The sequence below is a fragment of the Delphinapterus leucas genome, chromosome 18 (assembly GCF_059928025.1).
Source record: "Delphinapterus leucas isolate spDelLeu-1000000601 "Yukka" chromosome 18, BTC_Dleu_Yukka2, whole genome shotgun sequence".
In the NCBI taxonomy this organism is placed as follows: Eukaryota; Metazoa; Chordata; class Mammalia; order Artiodactyla; family Monodontidae; genus Delphinapterus; species Delphinapterus leucas.
This window is the reverse complement of record NC_143146.1, coordinates 66,564,069-66,578,540: the sequence shown is the minus strand read 5'-3', so window position 1 is coordinate 66,578,540 and position 14,472 is coordinate 66,564,069. Positions and strand designations below refer to the sequence as shown.

Genomic DNA, 14,472 nt, shown 5'->3' with positions numbered 1-14,472 from the left:
GTAAGATGGCAGCAAAGCTTCACCCTTAAATCATCTCCAGAAAAATAGTAACTGTTGACGCCAGGTGGGTGATCAGTATACACAGATGTTCATTACACTTTTTGCTCTACCTCTGTGTACATTTGAAAGTTTCCATCATAAAAAGTTAAGTAATAAAAAGAAAATCAAAAGTAAAAACAAAACTAAACAATACCCCTATCCCTCATAAAACAGTCCTTAACATTTCTCAGATTACTTGAGAACAATTAGGCAGAAAAAAGTAACAGCACAAAAAAAGCTAAGCAAACACACTTCTGTTTCCTTCCCTGGAGAAGGCTGACTCAAGCTCGCTGAGCCACTGGAGCTATGCGACATCTTCACTGGACACTTGGCTTCGTTCTGGACCAGTTCCTGGTACTGACTGACTACTCTGAAATATTAGGGGGAAAACAGGTAATGATTAGCTAACTATTTTAAACATAAATTTACTACATAGGAAATGAATAGTAACTGTTAATGAAACAAGTTCTATCAAAAATAACACAAAAATTAAAATTAGACAATTTATCTTTGATAAAAGCACATTCTTCTAATATTTTCAATGACAAGCTAATGCTGAAAACATTTTGCTAATTAACAATCTAAAGATACTTGTGGTATCTTGTCTCTAATACAGAAATTACAGGGATTATTTCACCAATAAGTAGCCAAAAGAACTACCCATTGACTCTCACTTATATTCTGATTAAACTGTTACCTAGAAATCATTTTCCTTAGCTACTGTAGATATAGCTAAGCTCTCTTATTTAAAATAAAGCTACATTTTAAACATTATCCTTTTAGTTGTTATTTTCCTAATTCTATTTAAAAATCCTAGTAATACCTAGGCATAATTAAAATCAAAGCTTTGACTTCGAATGGAATAGTCTCTACCCTACAAGAATCCATCCAGATCACAAATAAAGATGCAAATATTTTTACCTCTCAGCATCAGTCTTTGATCCAATAATGAACCTAAATTGTTTTTTAAAAAAGAAAAGTATTAGATAGACTTGTTTTAAGGAGCCCTGAGATTACTTTTGAAGACTTCCATATTTTAGTGACAGTAATTTTATAAACTGAATTAAAATCTACCAAGATATCATGAAAACACAAATTTTAAAATACATTAAAAAATAGGAAGCAATGACCAAGTTCTGCATGCATTACAAAATAATTCTGTGAATAAGTTGGCTGACTTAATTTAAAGATTTACTTTGGCAGAAAACCTATGTTTCAAAACAAAATCTGGGCTGAAAGTTACCAAGTGCTATACACCCTCACAAGTGTCTGTCCTACAGCAATATTCACTGAACTACCATGTACAAGGCCTTTGGCCTTCCTCTCACTTTAACCTTTGATTTTGGAAGACATTATTAATGTCTATATAGTAGGCCCTTAGAATATATTTTAGACAAGGAAGATGGTTTATCGCCAATTTAAATAAAAAGTCTGTATCAAGTCTTAAAAGAGTTTGACATTTATATGATTTCTTAACGTATTAAAATAGTGAGTTTGTTTATTTTTTAATTACCAATTTGAATGATCATCTGTGGAGAAGCTGAAATATAAAATGTAAAAAAAAAGAAAAAACTTGGTTAATGCAGCTCAAACTTTGACTTCATAGCTATTAAATCAAGTAATTTATGAATATGGGAGAAGGACTAGAAGGTAATAAACCATGCAGCATTTCTGCAGCAACGTCCTGATGTAAAAGGCAAAAAATTCAATTCTCTTCTTGTCAAACAAATCTAATCAGTTGGCCTTTTGAACAATTTTTTTAATGAGAGAACATATGCCCTTGTGTTTGAGAAGTTAGTAACTATTTAAAATGACCAACGTGTATCTTTAAAGGGAAGACTACAAAATACAGCTAATCGAAATATCTGATTTTTCTACTTAGCATACAAAAATAAAAACTGCTAATGTGAAAAAATAAGCTGAGGATTGATTCCCTGACTGCTGTTTCCTCCCATTGACTTTTACTTAGGTATTGGTGAGGTTACTCTTTAAAATCCATTTTTCTGCCATAGTTTAAATTAGTATTTTGTAAGGATTTAACATAGAGCTGGCCCCTACTTTTTTCTGCTGAGGTTCTCTTTATTTTTCCTTCTTTTCAAAACAGCATCGACTTGATTAAAAAGCAGAACTAATAATAAAACTAACAAGGAAAACAAAACTAAATACTGGTACCTTGTAGTAAATACATGTAGCCCGTAAGTTTAGGAATATCAACTTCAGTTGGCTCTCTATATTTGCAGATTCTGCATCCCCAGATTCAACCACCATGGAATGAAAATACTTGGGGGGAAAATATTCCAGAGAAGTCCCAAAAAGCAAAACTTGAATTTGCCACGGGCTGGCAACTATTTACGTAACATTTAAATTGTATTTATTACTTATTTACACAGCATTTACACTGTATTAGGTATTGTAAGTAACCCAGATAAAGTACATGGGAAGGATGTACAGAGGTTGCAAATACTACACCATTTTGATATGAGACTTGAGCATCTGCAGATTTTGGTATCCAAGGGGATCCTGGAACCAATCCCCTGTGGATACCAAGGGACAACTATATATGTATTTCTAGAGCCAGTAGCTACATTAAGCACTGAGTCTGTGTCCTTACAGGTAGTGCTGAAATATCAAGCATTTTTTACAGCTTTTACATTTAAGTTACAGTAAACTTGCTTCCCATTTAAACAAATTATTACCCGGAAGCACTTCATGCTCACAGAGAGGTAAAAGTCATAAGTGGCAACACATAAATATACCAAGAGGGATATGACGGGCATATCTTTCAAAGCAAATATAAGAAGAATTTACAGCACAGGTTTTTTTGGTTTTGTTTTTTAAAGAAATTATTATTTTAAAGAACTCTTGGACAGCAAGGTAACTACAATTTAAGTTTACTTAGGTCTGCTGCCAAATCTAACTGGAGTATTTAACTAACAAAACAGGGAAACTTTTATTCATTAATAGTTCATCAATAGTTGCTAAATACATTCTGATGGCTTATTTTGTCAACTGCCTGTATTTAACAGAACTCACTGGGATGGAGACATCTGACTGTCACTCTCTTCATCTTCTTTACATGGCTGTATTTTACCATAGTAAAGTGGATCACCAAGTGACTGCAAAATGGTCAGCTTTGTTTTCTGATATGGATTACCAGCTTCACATTCAAATATATAGTCATCTTTTACATCCTGAAAAAGACCGAGCATCCCAAATAAATACCTTCTCCAGTAAATACATAGTCAGAATTAACACAAATCAGGAGTAAATGACACACTAACTTACATCTTGCAATAAAAAGACACATGGAACGTAGTCCTTAGACCTATTTAGGAGAAAAAAGCCTAAGGGAAAGAAGCTCAGGATTCTTTTTTCAACATGGTACTCTGGGAACAAGAGTTTCAATGGGATATTTAGTTAACAAAGCCCTAGTGAAATGTCAGAATTTCATATACTGAACATATGAATGCAAATATTAAATACTAAAAGGATAAAACTTTCAAAAGCAAACCAGTTTCCATTTGTCATTAGTCTTTTTGCTATTGCACATACCAAGTATCTCTCACGGGACTTCCCTGGTGGTCCTGTGGTAAAGAATCCGCCTTCCAATGCAGGGAATGCGGGTTTGATCCCTGGTTGGGGAACTAAGATCCTACATGTCACGGGGCAACTAAGCCTGCACGCCACAACTACTGAGCCTGCATGCTGCAAACTACAGAGCCCACGCGCTCTAACTACAGAACCCATGCACCATAACTAGAGCGAGAAAACCCGCATGCCGCAACTAGAGAGAAGCCCGTGTGCTGCAACGAAAGATCCTTCACGCCATAACAAAGATCCCGCGTGTCGCCAACTAAGACCCGACACAGCCAAAAAGAAATTTAAAAAAAAAACAACTCTCATTTCACTCCTAGATTCATAATTAATTATGCCTATTAATTATGCCACATAATTAAATATGCCTTTAAGAAGTCACTGCAATTAGAGAAACATACACAAAACATTTCTCTTTAAAGATATCCTTAGAATAACTTATTATTAATTTGAAACAGAAAACAAATCAGAACTACCAACAGGGGACCAAAACAAAAGTAAAAATGCAGTTATGCATTAAAATCGTCCTTAGAATGGAAACCGTATTTTATGAAAAACAAAACTAAATTGTTGTTCCTTTTTTTAATTCACTAAACTCCCAGAAAGTTCTTAAAAAAACAAACAAAAGAAGATACCAAAATAAAGGCTACTGTACTTTATATGTCTAATAAATTCAGATCCCAGATTAGAAACAGCATCATTAGAAATGGAGACTGCAATGGTTACTTACATGGGCTGGCCACACTGTTGGTTGTGAGTCATCAGATTTGATAGATTTTTCCACTTTGGCATATTTTTCCACCTAAGCAATCAAATCAAGAGACATCAGATAAAATGAAATCAGTATTATGACCAAAGAGAAAAACCTAAGTAACTTAATACAATACACTGAAACGGGGCAGGACCCTTCCCCAACCCAACCCCCGCCCCGTCCCCCTGCTTTTGTCTGTGGAAAAACTTTAGCCAAAGAATAAGTTTAATCAGAGAAGTGAGAAAATGCAGAAACAAAGGAAAACAGTTAAGAAGACCAAATAATAGTTTAGTAATGGAGCAAAGTCAAGGCCCTTTAGTTCCTCCTCAAGGGCTATAGATAATACTCTGAGCCCTATCCTGTGAGCTGTCTTGTAGATACTGTAACCCCACCAGGTGGAAGGAGTCAACTACATGATGACCAGGCTGTAGCCATGCCATAAGCTGCCAAGATTCCGAGAACTAGCCTCAAAGAAATGGGAACAAACTGACCCTAGAAGTGAATATTAACTGTCCCTAAAACAATCGAGATGCTGGTCAGACCATTGATGACCAATTTCAAGACGACTGTCAGAGCTGACTGTACTGTTTCTGCATGTAGCCCCCTCCCTCCTTGTACAGAAGCTCTTGCTCCCTGATTGTCAGGAGCAGTAGTTGGCCTTTGGACAGGCGTCTGCTCTCCCCCACAGCTGCTGGCATCTAAAATAAAGCAAACTTTCCTTTCCACCAAACTGGCCTCTTTACTGTCTTTTAAGTGGTGAGCAGCCAGACCCCACTTTCAGTTACTATACTTTTTAGCACAAAAATTCTTGAATCGCTAATAACACCAACTACTTATGCTTAAGTAGTTTAAAATTCTCCTGATATATATTCAATGAGACCAACTGGTTTTATAAATAAAACGAAATTAGAATCTCTTTTGCCATTAAATAAATGTAATAAGCACAGCTGCTGTTTTGGACAGTGCCTCTTCTTTATGTTCCGTAAGGTGATATTACATTTGACTTTTAGGAAAACTGGGATGTCAGCGAGGTGATTAGGACCAGGATCTGGATCATTTCCTTTGGCTGGGTCTCTAATGGAACAGGAATTGTCATGTAACAGTGTGGACAAAACTAGGAAGAGACTAGGGAAGTTACATTAGGATTGGTAAAAATTTTTGTAAATCTTTCCCATTTTCTAGTCAGACTTGAACCATATATTCCATGTATCTCCTACCAGTCTGTGTGAACCAAAGTTCTCATCTTCCTGGTAACCATGATTCTAAGAGTAACAGATTCACTTGGGCATCTGGTAAAAATTCAGATTCCCATATCCCTCCCCTGGAGACCTGATTCAGTAAGCAGGTCTGAAATGAGGGTTTAAGTGTGTATGTTTAACTGGTATCCTAGATGCTTCAACTGATCGAGTTAGGCTGAGACACTTTTTATTAGGGCTTTGCTACTCAAGGCGTGGTCTGTGGACTCCAGTGCCACCAACCTAGAAGCTTTTCATTATTGCAGGATCTTGAGTCCTAGCCCAGACTTGTTGAACTGGAACCTGCATTTTAACAAGCAACCCATGTGATTCTTATGTACATTAAGGTTTCGGAAGCCCTGCTTTAGATATCCAGACTGCCCTCCGAAGCTAAATCCCACACTTTGGTATTTACACTAAATATCTCTTCTCAGGCCGCGTTCCTTGAGGGGCGCATAAGTTACTAAAAGATAATGTGGCTTACTCTCTTGAGCTGTATATACAGTGTACTTGTGATGCTTCTGACAATTTTTAAAAAATCAAAGGTAATAAGAATTATACATGTGCTAGCCTGGGAAGGATGCACAGAGCAAACATCTGCTAAAATAACTGACCAATTCTAAAGAATTGAGTGAATAATAAAAATAGGAGAAATGGGGAAACAAAAGAAATATGGAACCTCCCATCAAAAGATCTCTTTCCTGTCTTTGCTCATTTATAGTTCATGTGTTTCATGGGCCAGCAAAGAATACCACCCAAGGTTCCTAATCTTGGCTACTGCTCCAATACTATTAATTTTTAAATTTAGTCAGTGAGAAAAGCATTATCAGGAAATTATGATGAAATATTATGAAAAAAATCAGTCATTTTATGCATATTATGTAATATGTACCATCTTTTTACACATTTTGAAATACTTTGGTTATTATTCCTGCTCTAAACACAGACCTATATTAAGGAGTTACATTTTTAGACAAGTTAATGTGAAAATAGAATAGCTTCTGAAAATGAGCAGCTGACTTAAGAAGAGTCTTAGCACAAACAGAGAGAATGAACTAGTGGTTACCAGTGGGGAAAAGGAAGGGGGGAGGGGCAATATAGGGGTAATGGGGAAAAAAAGGGTTATTATGGGATTATATAAAATCACATGTGTGAAACTTCTGAAAACTGTAAAGCACTACAGAATTTAAAGAATCTTTCATTCAATAAAATAAAAAAAGAAGTAGTAAGAGTCTTTGTTTTCCCAAAGTTTAAACTACTATTAGTCAAACTTAGGAACCTTACATGAAAGGACGTGCAATTCATGCACTGACTTACATCCACTTCAGAAGGTATGGCCAAATTACAGGGACTCCGTTTCCACATATCCACACACTAAAAAATTAAAAAGAGTATAAATAAATACACTGAACACTGAAAATAAGGCAAGGCATTTGGTATAATAATAAGCTTCATTTAAAAATATATACTTACGTTTCCTGCTTTAGAAATTTTGAGGTCATAATGCTGACCTGCTTTTCTTTCCTTTCTTTTTTGTAAGAAATCAAGTAATTTTAGCTGAGGAGGAGGTGGACAATGAGACAGATCCTGCTGCCGATTCAGAGAGGACCTGGAATATCTCTTGAAACACCTGAAATATTAAGAGATTAGAACTACACAAAGCTAATACAAGAAACTCAGAATAAACATGGTTTAAATTAGTAGGTGTTAAATGTGTAATTAAATCACAAATATCTGTAGAACACTGTCACTTGCCAAGGAATGTTCTAGGCACTGGTGAAATAAAAATGGACAAGACTAACAAAATTCCTGCTACCACGTAGCTGACAGTCCAGAAGTGAAGACACACATACACAAGTAAACAGGTCAGATCATTCCAGATAACAATAAGCAGTAGGAGAAAAACCAGGGTACTGTGGTGAATACGTGATAGAGAGGGCAACATTAGGGAAGGGAAGGACTCTGAAGAAATGATGCGTGAGCTGAGACATGACAAGAAGGAACAAGCTGTGGAAAGATCAGGGAAGGAACAGTTGAAGCAGAGAGAGAGAATTTTAAAAGGTGCTGAGGCAGGAACAAAGTTGGCTTATTTTTAAAACAGAAAAATGAAGGGAGGACTAGAGCATCAGGGTCCACACAATGGGAGATGAGGTCAAAGAGCAAGGCAGGGGCCTTGCAGATGAATGATAATGCGTTTAGACTGAATGTGAAGTACAATGGGATGGTTTTAGAGGAATTTAAGCAAGTGGTGGCATGGTCGGCTTTGAGGTTTTCAAAACATTACTGTGGTTTGCTTATATGGCGAACAGACCAGAAGCAAGCGAAGGTGAAGTAGGAAGACCAGTTAGGAAGGATTTTATTGCAGAAGTCAAGATGAAGATGATGGTGGCCTGGCTTAACGCACTGGCAGTGGGCGTGGAGAGATGTGGACAGAGATACTAGGAGACTTTATAGGACTGCTAATGGATACTATATGGACTTATTTCACTATTTCCAAAGCTGCACCTTTTCCCCAGAATATATTATTTCCATAGTAAAGCAGGAAATTTAGAAAATGGGTAGGTTATTTCAGCCCCTTCAAACTTGAAGAAGATCCAAAGTGGGCAACTCAAACAATTATGCAAAGATAACTTAATGATGAGCCTACTATAACTGCAGACCAAATTAATATGCATTCTTAACTGCAGTCTGAATTAATATGCATTCTTTTACTTTATTAACTAGAAGAGATAGCTAAAACATTCTAAGACAAATTAACATGTTATAAAAAGGCATTTAGTTAGAAACTGACTTCTCAAACTGTGATCATTTTCCCAGATCTCTAAAAGAAATTATAAATTGTATCTTTAAAGGTAATATTAACAAAAATTAAACTGGTATTAGAAAGTGATAAATTATTCTTTCTGCTCATACCTGTCTCTTCTCAGAATTTCTATCTTTTTGGTGAACAAACTCTGAATTTATAGGTAGTTTGTTCTTCAAAAGAATGCAGAAAATGCATCACTTCAGTATAAAGCAGAGTACATATTAAAAAAATCCTAATTCTTACACAATAAAAGTATTAAAAGACAATTAAAAATCCAATTTTAAAAAATCAGGGACTTCCCTGGTGGCACAGTGATTAAGACTCCACACTCCCAATGCAGGGGGCCCGGGTATGATCCCTGGTCAGGAAACTAGATCCCACATGCATCCTGCAGCCAAGAGTTCGCATGCCACAACTAAGGAGACCACGTGTTGCAACTAAGCAGCTGGTGAGCCGCAACCAAGGAGCCGGCGAGCCGCAACTAAGACCCAGCACAACCAAATAAATAAACAAATAAATATTAAAAAAAAAAAATTAGAGCACATTTATTCTTTAAAGGGAAAAGATACTATAAATGGCAAAATTTAGAGCTACCGCTCTAGTTCTCTTTTGGTTTATCCTTCCACAAAGGTAATTACCGTTTCATTGGGCGCGTGTTCATCTTTTGCTTGTTATAGAGCAGCCTGTTTGCAGTGCAGGTTACAGCTATAGAAGGATCAAGACACAGTGGTTCAGCTGTAGCTAGAATCAGTTGGCTCTCAAGCAGAAGTTTGTCTTCCTGAAATATGTAAGAGCATACATCAACACCAGATTTAAGATTTTCAAATCATACATATCACTTAATCTAGAGATATTCCTTGGAATATTTCTGCTAAGGAGTACAGTAAAATACAGTATTTCAAGCTCCAAACTAAATGTGTAAACTTTAGAAACTTGACAGCATAATGAAACTACTAATGGAAATTCAGTAATTGGTACAAAGTGGTCAAATTATAAGACTGCCTATCCATTAGCCCAACAAATATTTACTAAGCACCTACAATGTGTAAGACACTGTTCTAGACCGGGGGCGGGGGGGGGGGTGGATAAATCATGAAGAAAACAGATAAAATCCTCTGTTCCCACAAAGCTTACAGGACCAAGATAGATGACAGCACTTTCACTAATTGAGATAACAGTCCCATTCTATACTCAGCTTAACTTCATTACAAGAATAAAAATGATTCCACTAATACTGTATAAACTATATACACCAATTCCAAAGTTTATACAGGCTTTTTATCAGTATCATTTAACTTACTTTACTGAATCCTTTTTTTCTTTTTTTTTTTTTGCTTAAACGCTGAAATATTTTAATGGCTATTAACTCAATTTTTTAAAAGTCAAATGAATCAATTAATTACTGCTGAATAAAAATTTTTTCAAAAAAGAAACATTGTGGGCTTCCCTGGTGGTGCAGTGGTTGAGAGTCCACCTGCTGATGCAGGGGACACGGGTTCGTGCCCCGGTCTGGGAAGATCCCACATGCCGCAGAGCAGCTGGGCCCGTGAGCCTGTGCATCCAGAGCCTGTGCTCCACAACGGGAGAGGCCACAACAGTGAGAGGGCCGCGTACCGCAAAAAAGAAAAAAGAAAAAAAAAACAAAAGAAACATTGCTTCTTTCACTATGTCTACTCAACTTATTATGGAAATTTTCAAAAATACACAAAACAGAAATATAATGACACCCACGTACCAACACCCTATTTTATTCAACAACCGCCCCTCTTTTTTTTTTTGTTTTTCTTTGTTTTCCTGTAGTAATTTTAAATACATTTTCGATGTTGTATTATTTCATCTGAAAAATCCTTCAGGCTGCACTGCTAACTGCTAAGGACCTCTTAATATCCAGTCTAGATAAATTCCCATTATCTCAAAAGTGTATTCTTAGTTGGCCTACACATTGTATTCGGTTTTTATCTCTCAAACATTAAAAAAAAAAAAATCTGTAACGATCACCTCTTCCCCCATCTTTTTTTCTTTTCTCATGCAACTGATTTGTTGGGATTTGAGCAACTGCTTCCTCAGCGTATCATTTAACTGGGTCTGGCTGGTTGCTTCCTCATCTATGTCATTTAATGGTTTCTCTTACTCCATAAATTACTTTTAAACTGTTGGTTAGATGTAGAGGCTTGATTTAAATTAAGGTTCTATTTTTTAAACAAGAGCTCTTCAACAGTACTACTGTATACTTTCTCGTCCGCCACGCAAGGAGGAACACAAGGATTGACTATCCCACTTTTACACCAGACGGTTTAGTCAGACTATACGTTTTTCACATCTAAGAAATACAGCCATCTAGATTCATTAAGACTTCCAAGTTGATGACATTTTAAAAAGTCTATTATTTCTTTTACACTTGTTAGCTGAAATTTTTCTAAGGAATTTTCCTTGAAAAGGCAGAATAAAGGCTTTGGTCTCTCCCATTATTTACCAATCTTCAGAGTAAGAAATCAATGCCCTAAGAACCTCCAATGATGACCAGTGAGTTTGTTTTTGAATATTCTTTTAATAGCTTTTAACCTTCTTGTAAACAAAAAGATTACAGCCCAAACTACAACACAACACTTGATAGTTACTGATGAACTGAATCTTAATTTATAATCATATTTCACAGCTAGAATAATTCTCATTATTGATATTTTCTTTACTTTAACTATACCTCTTTATAGTAACAGAGAAATAAGTGAACACTCTTGTGAGCGGGCACCTCACATATACTGAGCCAGCACTGGAGGACTAACTGGCTATTCTCCGGATAAGAGACGTCTCCGGGTAAGAGACGTCCCCTAGGGCTACAACCAGTATGGATGGCAAAAAGACAAGACGAGCTAGGTCTGCTTTAGAATCCTAGATGACAGAAAATCAGCATCTATTTGTATCCACAACAAAACATTCTGTTTGAGAGGGGATACAAAACTATGTTTCAATTGGGTGAGGTCAGCCTCACCCTATTATACTATGCCCTAAAAGCAACTGGGACTGAACTGTTTTAGTTCCTTGAAGGATTACTGCATCTTTGTAGAGACCCTTAACTTCTAAAGCTCATAAATCAATCCCAAACTTTACTCATAAATAGAATTATGAGGAGAAAATATCTTTTGCTTAACTTAGTAAATATTGTTTCATCCTATATATTACTGTTTGGGATTAAAAAACAGAACTAACCTGGGTCCATTTATGGTTATCACTTGTTATTGAATGTACATCACAGATTAAAGTCTAGAAGAAATAAAAGTTAAAAAAACAGATTAATGTATAGGCATACAAACATATGAAGACATTTAATAAGTAAAACTCCAAATAAAATCTGAAATAATATTTCTTAATTAAACATTCCTTACCTGCATTGTTGGACGTAAGAGAATGTGCCTACTTTGGTAACCAGGAGATTTCATGTTACTGGACTGCCTGTAGTCACGTATTTCTGCTATGACACATCCACAGTGAAAAATATTAACCTGTTTTGAGTGAAAATATATAAGTAGATGTCATTTTTCAGAAGCCTAAATAAGTGGGTTTATATTGAATGTTTCAGGTTCTTTACATTCTTATGTAATGTTTCTGACCACTCACACACTCTTAAATGGAATTCCTTGGTGGATTTACCACCATATAAACCCTTTAAAAGCAACTGTTTATGTTCATCATGACTCAAGAAGCAGTTTAACACTGTTTAACTGTTTGCTAGTAATAGAATGACATCTGGCATTTGGATACTGTTAATGTTACAGATCACTGGTATCGCTGTTCTTTTTTTTTTTGGCCGTGCCATGAGGCTTGCGGAATCTTAGTTCCCTGACCAGAGATCGAACCCGCGTCCCCTGCACTGGGAGTATGGAGTCTCAACCACTGGACCGCCAGGACAGGAAGTCCCTGCTTTTCTTCTTGACACTCACTGGCTCACTGTTGGACTCTGCTAACCCTGTCATTATTATAAATTGTCAATAACCATGCCAGAGTTTCAGCTTATAGATACAACTGCTATATTTGCTCTGCTAAAATTTCCAGAAGACAGGCTTTACTAATAAGAGGAAGAAAGCTAACATTAATTCAAATAATAATCTCTGTTAAAGATACTGTTTTTTAATCCCTTTTCTAAGTCCAAAGGTAAGAATCTGTCACTCAAGTCTTGCTAATTATCACTTGCCACAATCGCTTATGGTATTGTGTGTTTTCACCATTCAGAACTTTTAGTGGGTACTGTGACCTCCATGTTGTCAGTCATTATTATGCTCATGCTTTTTAACCAACATTTACTGAGACACTACAATGTGAACTGTGTGTCATTTTTATCAAGAAGCTTCATAGATAAAGTGGTGAGATACTTGCTCAGTGTGGTAAGACAGGCAATAAACATGTAAACAAATAAACAAGGTAACGAGACAGTGAAAGCTACAGAGGAAATAAAATAGGGAGGGGCTTAATTTAGACTGTGTGCTCAGACAGAACTCTCTGAGGGAGTAATTTTCAGCTGAGACCTGAATCACAATAAAGGGCCAGACATCTGGGACAGATGAGAAGAGCAGACAGAAGAGCAGATGAATAAGACAGGTATAAGCTCGGTGTGTTTTAATATGGAAAGAAGTCCCGGACGGCTGGAGTGTAGTGAGTGGGGATAAGAACCAGGAGGTGAAGACCAACAGAAAGGCAGGGGTTTTGTACACTGAGGGGACACTGGAGAACTTCAGACAGGGAACTGTGGTGTTGTTGTTTTCTGTTTTTGTTTTGTAAGCTTAATTTGGTTGTCTGTGGAAAACTGATTTCTAGGGTTCTAGAATGAAAACAGGAAGTTCAGGAAGGTAACTATAGAAGGTCATGACCATATATTTTGAAGGTACAGATGACATTTGCTGGTGGACTGAATGTGAAAGGTGAGAGTATAGTTATCTGTCAGATTGGAAAGACTGGTAATAGAACTGGTTTGGGAGGTAAAAATAAAAAGCTCTGTTTTGTCATGGTAAGTCTGAAGAACCTAATCTATATCCCAGTAAATATGTATATTTGGAGCTTGGTGGGATAGTCATTGTGATAGAGATAAGCAAGGGATTAACTGTCATTTTTTTAAACTCATTAAGCTGTTTGAGATCATCCAGGGAGAGAGTGTTACTAAAGAACAGAATCCCTAGGACTGAACCCTGAACATATTTATGGGGGAACAGAGATGACAGCAAAAAAGACTGAAAGACTAGAGGGAAGAGAAAAACCAGGAAGGTGATGTCTCTGAAGCCAAAAGAAGGGTGTTTCAAGGAGGAAGTAGTTATTTACACTGAACTTTGCTAAGAGACCAATTAAGATGAGAACAGGAAAGGATTTTCTTAGAAGCTGAGAGACGGTACAGTATGCTTATATTCTTTATCTACTAGAGAGAGGAAAATAGATAATAGAAGAGAGGAAGGTTAAAGTTGCAAGACCAGGAGAAGGATCCAGAACATAAAGTGGAGAAGATGCCTTAGGAACAGCTTATTTCATCCATTTTAACAGGAAGGCAGGCAGAAAGTGTGGACAGAGATGTAGGGATGCTGGGAGGAAATGGGAGTTCCCATCTGATGGCTTCTTTTTCCTCAGTAAACTACCATAGTATGGCTGGAAAGCCAAGAAAGTAAGCAGTTTCTTTCATAATTTCTTGATTGTAGCTATAGGGAGATTTCCAGTGGATGAGTTAATTGTTATAGCAATTTTAGAAGAATCAACTAAATCTAAACATTTCAGTAGAGCCTAAAGGATAAATATCCCACAATAAACCAATTTTCATATAGCTATGTACAATGTCTCATTTCATGTTCCATGCACTAGTGAGAATACAACTAAATACCCTTCATCACAAAACAACATATATCTAGCAAATCTAAGGACATTTTAAAGAGAAAAATTTTGTACCTGAGATTTTTCTAGGAGATCAACCAAAATAGGAGGTAATTCTTCTGCATCCAAGTATTCAAGTAATTCCCCTTCTTCATAAGGCAGTCGAATGGTCTCAGAATCTTAATTTTAGAACATAAAATTTC

General features: G+C 36.4%; 1 protein-coding gene across 16 annotated transcripts in view; it reads right to left on the bottom strand.

Annotated features, from left to right (window-relative positions):
• Positions 1 to 14,472, bottom strand: part of SUPT20H (SPT20 homolog, SAGA complex component) — a 39,795-nt gene that overhangs the window by 14,247 nt on the left and 11,076 nt on the right. For 15 of the 16 annotated variants that reach the window (XM_030762481.2, XM_030762487.2, XM_030762484.2 and 12 more), the window contains 11 exons: positions 14,345 to 14,448; positions 11,809 to 11,925; positions 11,633 to 11,686; positions 9,064 to 9,203; positions 7,093 to 7,249; positions 6,937 to 6,993; positions 4,364 to 4,435; positions 3,073 to 3,230; positions 1,553 to 1,579; positions 961 to 993; positions 292 to 409 (listed from right to left, as the gene is read on the bottom strand). In XM_030762481.2, the coding sequence (XP_030618341.1) occupies positions 292 to 409; positions 961 to 993; positions 1,553 to 1,579; positions 3,073 to 3,230; positions 4,364 to 4,435; positions 6,937 to 6,993; positions 7,093 to 7,249; positions 9,064 to 9,203; positions 11,633 to 11,686; positions 11,809 to 11,925; positions 14,345 to 14,448 (1,037 nt within the window). The remainder of the gene's footprint in view (positions 1 to 291; positions 410 to 960; positions 994 to 1,552; positions 1,580 to 3,072; positions 3,231 to 4,363; positions 4,436 to 6,936; positions 6,994 to 7,092; positions 7,250 to 9,063; positions 9,204 to 11,632; positions 11,687 to 11,808; positions 11,926 to 14,344; positions 14,449 to 14,472) is intronic. The other variant, XM_030762485.2, reaches the window with a different exon arrangement.